Source organism: Lactuca sativa, chromosome 4, assembly GCF_002870075.4.
Source record: "Lactuca sativa cultivar Salinas chromosome 4, Lsat_Salinas_v11, whole genome shotgun sequence".
NCBI lineage: Eukaryota > Viridiplantae > Streptophyta > Magnoliopsida > Asterales > Asteraceae > Lactuca > Lactuca sativa.
In genome coordinates, this window is record NC_056626.2 from 22,868,157 (window position 1) to 22,879,213 (window position 11,057).

An 11,057-nucleotide genomic window follows, 5' to 3' on the forward strand; every position below is an offset into this window, starting at 1 on the left:
CAAACACACAGTAGAGATGATGGTGGTTTAAGGGTGGTTTCTGGTGGGATGGTTTTTTTTTGGTGTTGTTTGTATTTTTTGGGGCGGTTTTCATCATTTTATGTTGCGGTTTGTATTTTTCATCTACTATTTTTTGGTGCAGTTTTGACTATTTTTGTAGGCGGTTTTATAACCATACTATTAAACGAGGGTATTTTTTGATGTGATATTGTTAGTGCAGTTCAATGATCTAGCATGACCATATGACGATGGTGTGTTTTGTTTTCATATTGGAGGACACGAGCTATACACTACTATATACTCCCTCCGTCCCAAATTGATAGTCCGCTTTTGACTTTTGAAATCTTTTCTCTTCAACTTTGACCTTAAATATTTTTAATTATGTTATATATTACTTGATAAAACTTATGACAACGAAAAAACATTTAAAATACAATTCATTCATATATTTTGCATCAATTATTATCTATCAAATACAAAAATAATTAAGGTCAAAGTTGAAGAAAAAAGACTTCAAAAGTCAAAAGTGGACTATCAATTTGGGATGGAGGTAGTATAATATTTGGTTTTAGGTAGAAAATATTTCCGACCAAAGTGTTTTGTAAGAAATATTCATTAACTTTCCTAAAAACTTACAATAAAAGCAGAATCCAACAAAATTCCCACAAATTTCCTACGGAAATAGATACCCTAAGGATTCCGTTGGAAAAACGTCGGAAGTTTCCTATAAATTACCAACGAACTATTAATTAATATTTAAAATTAAATTTTTATTGGAATTTCGTTTATAATAGTATTAATCTTGTAATTGTTTCCCACATTTTCTTTTGGGTTTTGCCATAAGTACCCTTAAATCAAATTTACCCCCTAAACTCAATCTAATCAATTTTTTGACATTTGATATGATATTATCTTTTGATTATTTTCCTTTTTGTATTTTTTTTTTTTTACATTTGATTTGACATCCTTATATATATATATATATATATATATATATATATATATATATATATATATATATATATATATATATATATATATATATATATATATATATATATAATAATTTAGTGTTTGTTTTTTAGTTATATATTTAACTTAGATAAGGATCAGAACACTCGGTTGCATGGGAAATATTGTATAGTATTCGACTAAATGTTTTTAATCCATATAACGCACCCTGCAGTTGTAATACCGAACCAATTAATATATGTGATTAATAAAGACAAACTTTACTTTTGTTCCAATTTTATATAGTCGTTCGAATTTATAATGTCGTCCAAAATTTATAATAATAATAATAATAATAATAATAATAATAATAATAAAATATAAAATAAATAAATAATTAAAAATCAATTTTATATAGCCGTTCAAATTTTATAACACTGTCTGAATTTATAATGTCATCCGAATTTATAGGAAAAAAACAACAAAAATCAAAAAATCAAATGAGGGTGTAGAATTAGAAATGGAGGAGGGTACCTATAGAAAACTCCTTTCTTTTTTGTTTTTCCCTCCTTATGGTTTGCCTTCCTCCTTTTTTGAATATTATTATTATTATTATTATTATTTCATATTATTATTAATATAAATATAATTATAATTATTTTTTAATATTATTAATGTAAATATAATAATAACTATTACTATTATTTTAATTATTATTTTGATTATTTTTTGTTAGATTTATCATAATTAATTTTTTATTGTATAACTATATGTTTTTATTAATATTAGGTTTACTATAATTATATTATTATTATTATTATAAATGTGCATGTATGTGTAGCTGTATGTGTGTGTACATGTATTCAACATCTGAGCATAGGGTTTAAGGTCTGATATGCATATGTATGTGTCTAGAAGCGCGCGAGTATAGAGTTTAGGGATTAACATATGTATGTATGTCTATGTGAATGTGATATATATATATATATATATATATATATATATATATATATATATATATATATATGTCTACTGTATGTACATATATGTGTAAGCATGTGAGTATAGGCTTTAGGGTTTAACATATATATATATATATATATATATATATATATATATATATATATATGTATGTATGTATGTATGTATGTATGTATGTATGTATGTATATAATATTATTAATGTAAATATAATAATAACTATTATTATTATTTTGATTATTTTTTGTTAGATTTATCATAATTAAATTTTTTATTGTATAACTATATGTTTTTATTAATATTAGGTTTATTATTATTATTATTATTATTATTATTATTATTATTATTATTATAAATGTGCATGTATGTGTAGTTGTATGTGTGTGTATTTGTATTCAACATCTGAGCATGGGGTTTAAGGTCTGATATGCATATGTATGTGTCTAGAAGCACGCGAGTATAGAGTTTAGGGATTAACATATGTATGTATGTCTATGTGCATGTGATATATAATTATGTCTACTGTATGTACATATATGTGTAAGCATGTGAGTATAGGCTTTAGGGTTTAACATATATATATATATATATATATATATATATATATATATATATATATATGGGTTTATGGTTTATGGTTTAACGTATGTATGGATTTAGGGTTTAATGTATGTATGGGTTAAGGATTCATCGTTTAAGGTTTAGAATTTAGGTTTTTGTGTATGTATGGTTATGTGCAAGAGTATTTATGTATGTTTATCTATGTATATACATGCATGTGTATGTATGTATCAACATGTGGGTATATGGTTTAAGATTTGGTATGTATATGTATGTGTGTGCATGTGAGTATAAGGTTTAATAACAATAAAGTTAAATAATAATAAGAATGATAATATATGTGTGTATATATATGAGCATGTGTATTATATATATATATATATATATATATATATATATATATATATATATGAGCATGTGTGTATTTGGTTTAGGTGCATGTGTATATATGTTTATGTGCATTACTTTGTATTTATGTCGGATATGAAGAGCTTTTCCTTATATCTACATCAGTGGATTAGGATCTTAATAACAAGTTTAGGACATCTTGCTTCCGTCCTAAACATCATTCCCATTTGTTGTATATTAAAGATTTACATGTGTTGTTTAGTAGCTAAAGTTTTGCAAAATACTCAACGGGGATTTTGTTTGTATGTGTCTTATTTGCATATTAAAGTATGATATTATGGAAATACAAAGTAATTTGTGGTTCAAACCATAGACATTTTGGTTGTAGACGATTTAGAGATGTGGACATATATATTATATTCATAAAATATATATATTTGTTTTATAATGTGTTTTTTATCATCATTAAGTCTTTACTCATGGAGATTTTATATATATGGGAAGATACATATCTCAAATATGCTTGGCAATTGATACGGTGGAGGATACAAAATAAAAACCCAACTAAATGGGTAAGAAAACAATATTGATATGTACCAATAAGAAAATGATACGGGTAAGTAAACCTACTTTAAATTAATGATTTAATGGTTTATTAAAACCGTAACCGACTGGTTAATGTTTGTCATTGTATGATTTCATAGATTTGGATATAGGAGATGTTTCACAAAATAGTTATTGAGTTCACAGGACTAATTAACAAGCTCATACTAAGTGTTGTACGGTGGCAACAACATCTTGAACTTTGGTGGGAGCCATGTTGACATTTATACATCCATGCAAGGTACTTTCAATGTTGACATTAATTATAAATGCTACATAATTATTAATTACTAAACAATTAGTAACTACATCTATTAGGAAGTCATTGGTACACGAGAAAATGTAATTATCCCCACCGGTCTTGGTTTATATGGGGAGGGCATAACAACGATCATATCGATGCCATAATCTTGGATTAGAGACCATTATAGCCACAATTTTAGCCCAAGTTACTCCGGTAAGCAAAAAAATGTATGAGGGGTTTTTGTAGATTAGACAGAAACCGAATCTTATGAGTTTTACCAGCAAGATCGAGGATGACATCACTACTAAGGTGTCATAGGTGATTAATAGTTATGACTATATGTTTGTTGATGGTGATAGGTTTGTTGATTTGCTTAGGTGTATTAAAACAATAACATGTCGCCATGCAGGTTGAGCTAAAGATGAGAATAAATATGAAAAGGTTTTCCTGAATAAGGGAGATGAGCTTATTTATGGGTTGAGGAAGCACAGGTTGAGGTTGAGGTTGTGGTCGAGGATGATGATGACAATAGGGACACATAAAAGTATGTAAAGAAGGTGGGTATCACATACGATAATTTTTCAGTTATCATCCCACTTAATAGTAGTATATTATATTTTATATTTTAAAATAAGGACTCAATGTATAAGACAAGATTGCAATGTATTTGTTTGTATACGGGTATCGGTGTTAAGTAATGATAAATGTACGGTGGCAATGAAATCATTAGTACCAACTAGTGTAAATATTGAGTGTTTTGAATATCATAAGCGAATAACTAAGATTTTCTATGCACGTCATGAACAATGGTGATGTGTGTATGTGTGTTTGTGTGTGTGTGTGTATATATATATATATATATATATATATATATATATATATATATATATATATATATATATATATTTGAACCTTTTATTGTATAAAGGAAACTAAGTTAGATATTCTTGAATCTATATGCTCAAGAATCAGTTTAAAATGATGTTTGCCAATAATATATGATTTTATAGGGTCACACATTTAGCAAGTTGTCACTTATTGATTATTTATTGAGAATTCGATTATTAATAAATATATTCAACTCTTGTTTCTAATTTTGAAGTAAAAATATAATTTTGTAAAGATAATTTTGGGAAACTATTATTTTATGAAAAATAATATTTTAGAGAGTATAACTAGCTATTTAATCATATGTTATGATTAAATATGTTATGTGCAAGTTTCTGAAAACTTAGGATTCCGCTAGACTTTGATATCCACTAGTTTAATAAGATGATGTGTAAGACACTTAACCATCTTATCTCTCTCCTCATTTTCGACCATAACTTACCAAGAGTGGGTGTGTGTTGCTTATAAAACATTTAACCGTCTTATCTTTCTCCTTTCAGCCATAACTCACCAAGAGTGGGTGTGTGTTGCTTGTTTGACTAGTTCTTACATGCATCATGCTTCTAAGTCCAATCCCTTTTACATTAGTTGAAAGCATGGGTCTTAGATATCAAGTCTAAGTATAAAAGATAGAGGAAGACCTCCATTTTGGATTTAGTGTTTAATGTTTCTCTCTTTTGTCTTATAAAATCCGTAGCTTCCCTTTCTCTTGCTCTCTTTTGAAGTTAGTAAAGAGTTTTGGTGCTTTGGGAGTGCTTCTTCTTTAGTATTTAACTGTGATATGTACTTAAAGGTTTAAGAAGTATTTTTACAAAAAGAGAACTAGCATTCTTTGTGACTTAATCTTATTGGTGGATATCTTATAGAGAAGCTCTATTTTAGGATTTTGCCATCTTTATCATCTTCTTAATTGCCAAGAGGAATCAAAGTCTTAAAATGTTATATTCTAAAAATCTTATGTGTTGTTTATAATCTTTATATAATCATGTAATTGGATCCTTGGTTGGTTTTTCTTAAATGGTACTAAAATAATAATTATTTTAAAATTGTTTTATAAAAAAATCGTTTTTAGCTTTTATACCACATTTTACATTAATTAACAAGTAACAGGTTCGAAAATTATAAAGAATATAATGTTTACCACCAATAAAATTTTGCCATATTCTATATCATTTTCAATATTGTCTGGTTTTCGATAAGTTTAGAATAGTATATAATGGCATTAGAAATTCACTTTGCTCCAATATTTTTTAATATCAGCAGCTCATTTCATCATTTTGGAACTCTATTATGAAAGTATTTTTACTTGCATTAATTGCCTTAGATGGCTGGCATTCCCTTCCTTTGTTTTCTTTACTGCCCTTCATTACTTCGAAAATATAATTGCCAATCTTAGGTTGATATGGTCCACCACGATAAAAGTTTAGATAATCTAAGTTGACATTAGGAAATTGTCATTGTCTTCCTAACTTTTTTGTTTTTAATGTTCTTTATCGTTTATATAAACCTTTGAACTGCGCATTATATTTACATATGTTTTTTTGTACTTGTTATTTCATCTTTGTGGTTTTTTTCTGGTAGTGTTTTTCTAGTTTTTCAATGAACTTCTTGCCATTCCAAAAAGAAAATAAAAAGTAAGTTTTTATGGCCGAAATTAGGTTAATGTTAGAGGTTGGTTGTTTTTTAAGAAAAAACTTCTTCAGACCATTATTTGTTATGTCGCGCAACATATGCGTAATATTTGTCATCTCGCAATAGTTTATTTTTGGGAAGACCTTAGACTACAAAACATATGCATGTATTTTGCTCCAAGCAGCATTTGACTTGCCTCTTCAGTTTTCATTTTTTCCGAGTGATTGTTTTTAAAAATTTGATATGACTTGATTTTTTTTAACTTTGATTTTTTTTTTTAAATCTTTGATTTACGAATTTGATACAATTTCTTTTTATAGTTTCCACAAATTTTTACAACTTGATATTTTATAAATAAAATAAAATAAAATAAACTTTGATTTTTTTAACATTTTTTACTATTTCTTTTAATAATATTTTCAATTTCACTTGCATCTTTTTTAACATGTTTGATTCTTTTATGAATTTTCTAAACATTATTTGCAATATTTTCTTAATTTTTATATAATTTTCTTTTGTTATGTTCTTTAAAATTAGTTTTTTCTAGAAAAAAAATCGATACCTTCTTTTAGATTTTTTAGATTTTTTTAAAAAGTTTATATTTTTTATTATTTTACATGTTCTTTTAGTATTTTTTTTCAATGTTTTAAAACTAAAATTATTAAAATTTCGGTGTTAAAAAACTACTTTCAGTTTGTAAAATCAATTTATTAAAATTTCAGTTTATTGCAGCAGCCTGTAGATGTTAAAAAACAAACATGCTTCTTATTACATGTTGCAATCATTTAGTCCACCTCTTGTGCTGCAGAAGGTTGCTGAGGTGGTCCGCAGACTTCATTAATTTTCGTTTCGAAAAAACAAACAACACTTTTCCCGCACTTCTTTTACTTCAACGATTTTGAAGTATGTCCATATTCATTTAATTGTAGGTAAGATAACTTTGCATTCCCTGCTTTGGTTACTCAATATACAAGCTTTATCCTGCAAACACTTGTTTATGAACCAATTTTCTAGATAACAATAAACATGTATCTTGATATTCTTCAATATTCAGCCTAATATTCTAAACAACAAATGCCAAGATTTCCTAAAACATGTTTCAGTTAATTGAAGGAAGATCGCGTAGCATATTATTACAAACATACCCAGAAAGGATACATACTAAAATGTGCATAATTCCACTGTTCCAATCAAAGAGCTCAAAACTAAGATACATATAGGGGCTCAGGATCCACATTCCTTCTAATCCTGAAATCAAAAACATTATCATCACATTCAAGATTATCATTCTACAAATCTTTACACAAAAATGTTGTATTTATAAAATTTTAAAGATTTATTGTAAAGAAAAAAAAAACACGAACCAGTTATCTGCAGCCCATTTGCAATCTTCTGTATCTATTACATGCAAACTATAAGCATGCCTTGATTTTGAGGATTGATTCTCAAAGCTGATGACAAACAAAGGGGTTATATACATAAGGTTTTTTTCTCTTCTAGATTGAATAAAGTCAATAAACCATAAATGTTTATTAAACCATTAAGCTCAATAAGTTAAAAACAAATAATATCTTCTTATAATTATTAAAAATAAAAACAACCTTTGATGAATAAGATCACCATGAATGAGCACCAAAGATCCGGCTTTCACTTCAATGGAAACAAAGTCATTTTGGTCATAAGATGGGGAGGGCTTGTCAAAGTGAACGCCTTTATCATCTCTCAAAAATCGTCTCACAAGGCCATCTGGAATTTATATATTTTTTTAACATTAAAATATCACAAATCAATTCAAGAGATTTTAAAAAAGATAAAAAAAAAAATACGCACTTTTGTGGGACCCGGGAATTGCCCATAAACAACCGTTAACAATGGTGGCATCTTCTAGAGCCAGCCATAGCCCTGTGCAAGTTTGTGGATCGGTGTATAGAAATGAATTGTCCTGGTGAGGAACCACTTCACCACCTATACCTGGTTGCTGAAATCACAAAAAAAAAAAAAAAATTAAAAAATTAAATACTTAAAAAGAATATGGAAATGTGTAGAAAAAGTTCTTAATGGATAAATATACCTTGAATATGTACATTGACTGAATGATTACTGGCCTTTTGTATCCCAATGACTGTAATATACCTGACATTTTATCCGAGCAAGAGACCTTTTTGAAAATGGGATCATGATCGTGTAAAGCTACAAAAAGGGAGATTAAGAAACATGATATTTAGATTAAAAGTGGTGAATTTACATGTTTGTTAAAAAAAAAATTTTTTTTTTTTTTTTGCGGATACCATGGCCGACTTTGTTTATAGAGAGTTGCTTTGGTTGCTTTAACTTTCCATCATCATCAAATGCTTTTTCTGTCAAAAAAAACTTGTTAGATAATTTGATTAATAGTTAGAAAGATCAATTGAATCATGTTCAAGATATGACATGTACCTTCAAAGAAAAAGGAAATCTTATCAGCGCTGTCATAGAAGTAGTCATCGCTTGTCCTTTGCTGAACAACGAATAAACAGCGAAAGGTCATTCAATTGGGGAGAATACGATTTTATCGAACAAGTAATGTTAACTCAAAATTCAAAAGGGTTTAATCATGATTTGAATCAGAAACACTGTTAATTCTTGGAATATTCCCTAATTCAAGAAACTGGAAGTTAAGAATGAATGTTTTTTTAATCCATAACGCCAATCAAACATGTTGATAAGTTTTGAAAAACTTCAAGCAATAAAATGGACCTGGTTTTTGGTGGAGAAAATTGAGGCGGAGGAAGAGCAATCAAAGCCATCAAGCAATTGATCCATCCTCTTTCGTAACGCTTCAACCTCTTCAGTACTCGAGAAAGATTCGATAACAAGATACCCTGTAATATTAGCGCATATTGAAGTTAAAATTCATCAAGGGAAAAGAAGTTAGGGTTTGGGGGAGGAAGAAGAAGAAGAAGCTAGTACCTTGAGAATTGAAGAACTGAAGCTGGTCAGAACTCAGATTTCCGACGATTCCCATCGTTGACTCTCTTATTGTTCTTGTCTAAGCAATCAGGAATCGAGATGTAAACGGAAGTATCAAAGATTCGGATATCAATTCAAGCCGCAGTTTTCTCAATTTTGTTTCTCAAGATGAGTTTATGGCTGGCGATTGCTTCTTGAGTTGAAAATATATGCATTAAATTCTAAGTTTTTTAACATTAATTAAATCGTATTTTACATAACGAACTATGCTTATATGTTTTATCAAGCTTATTAATAAACAGTTAGAAATTAATATTCGGGAAAATAATAGGAAGGTGACTATCTGTTATCCGTGCTCACATATTAGTAACTTCTTCTTTTTTGTACATAATAAAACAACCAACTTGTTTTAACTGTTTAAATTACACAATATTATCGGGTAATGTATGTTTTAATCGGTAACTCAAAGGGAAAATGACTTATGAGAGTAATTACCTCTTATCCGTGTTCACATATTGGCAACTTCTTATTTTTTGTACATAAGAAAGCAACTAACTTGTTTTAACTGTGTAACATCCCAAAAATCATGACCAAAAATTTCGTTTTTAATTTAATACTAAAACCATAATTGTCAAACCATTAATTTAATACTCTGGCATCGGGCCTTGCCCGGCATCAGGCCCCACCTGGCATCGAGCCCCGCTCAGTATATAGATATGTCTCTCTTAGGCTCCGCTTGTCTCCGAGCCCCGCCCGCTAAACACATACAATCATATAACATGCTAACACATAAAGAAACATACTCTATTGTATCCCTGTCCTAAGAAACATACTTTGTTAATAATGAGATACGGAACTTCGTCCGTACTCAACTAGTTCCAGCCAGGGCTTCAGCAGTGCAAGGTGAGTCTCCTCACTGTGTGAATGGGTCTAAGGCCACAATGCCAGCCCATGTAGTCTATAAGTAGGAAGACCTGGGGGTTAGCCCTAAGCATTGTATGCTAGTATGTTATTCCAGACCAAGGTCTGATGTCGGGCGGGTGCCCGAGGAATGTTTGCATGTTAGATTATACTTGTTGTCTCTGTGATACTTGTATGTGCCTGGTAAAGAGGTGAGTGTGGGCAAGGTCTCGTATCTCATCACTAGCTGAGTACAGACGATGTTTTGTATCTCATTATTAGCAGAGTATGTTTCTTAGGACATGGATACAGTAGAGTATGTTTCTTTATGTGTTAGCATGTTATATGATTGTATGTGTTTAGCGGGCGGGGCCTAAGAGAGACAGATATGTATACCGAGCAGGGCTCGATGCCAGGCGGCGCCCGATGCCGGAGTATTAAATTAATGGTTTGACAATTATGGTTTTAGTATTAAATTAAAAACGAAATTTTTGGTCATGATTTTGGGATGTTACACAGTTAAAACAAGTTAGTTGTTTTCTTATGTACAAAAAATAAGAAGTTGCCAATATGTGAACACGAATAAGAGGTAGTTACCCTCCTAAGTCATTTTCCCTTTGAGTTACCGGTTAAAACAGGTATTAGCCGGTAATATTTGTGTAATTTAAACAGTTAAAACAAGTTAGTTGCTTTATTATGTACAAAAAAAAAAAGTTGCCAATATGTGAACACGGATAAGAGGTAGTTACCCTCCTAAGTCATTTTCCCTTAATATTCACACATATTAAATAACAAATTTAATAACAAAAAGATTTTCATAAGGCTGAGGAGAATAGTGACCTACTCACCAAGCTCCACTTCGGCTCTAGCAAAGAAGATGAATATCTCTGTAACACCCCAACTCCCAAATACAAGTTTTAAGCATTTTAGGACATATTAATGGACCTACTCTACGAGTTGGTTGCCCCCAACTCGTCGTGTAGAGGTGGGTTAGCCGGCGT

The 11,057-nt window shown here is 29.4% G+C and overlaps 1 protein-coding gene across 1 annotated transcript; it reads right to left on the bottom strand.

The window, feature by feature from the left end:
• Nucleotides 1-7,182: 7,182 nt before the first annotated feature.
• On the bottom strand, nucleotides 7,183-9,360 carry LOC111890392 (phytanoyl-CoA dioxygenase). Its single transcript, XM_023886511.3, has 9 exons — nucleotides 9,157-9,360; nucleotides 8,944-9,068; nucleotides 8,644-8,704; nucleotides 8,496-8,564; nucleotides 8,279-8,397; nucleotides 8,038-8,185; nucleotides 7,809-7,953; nucleotides 7,572-7,658; nucleotides 7,183-7,455 (listed from the first exon to the last, which is right to left on the bottom strand). Exons 1-9 carry the CDS (start codon nucleotides 9,209-9,211, stop codon nucleotides 7,413-7,415), a joined length of 852 nt encoding a protein of 283 aa, XP_023742279.1. The 5' UTR covers nucleotides 9,212-9,360; the 3' UTR covers nucleotides 7,183-7,412.
• Between the last annotated feature and the right edge of the window lie 1,697 nt (nucleotides 9,361-11,057).

Bases quoted from the DNA above. Each gene is read 5' to 3' on its own strand.
- LOC111890392 (XM_023886511.3), bottom strand. From the start codon at position 9,211: ATGGGAATCGTCGGAAATCTGAGTTCTGACCAGCTTCAGTTCTTCAAT. The intron at 7,954-8,037 runs GTGCGTATTTTT...TATAAATTCCAG, and splicing joins AATTCCCGGGTCCCACAAAA to ATGGCCTTGTGAGACGATTT. The intron at 7,659-7,808 runs GTTGTTTTTATT...GTTTGTCATCAG, and splicing joins GGTGATCTTATTCATCAAAG to CTTTGAGAATCAATCCTCAA.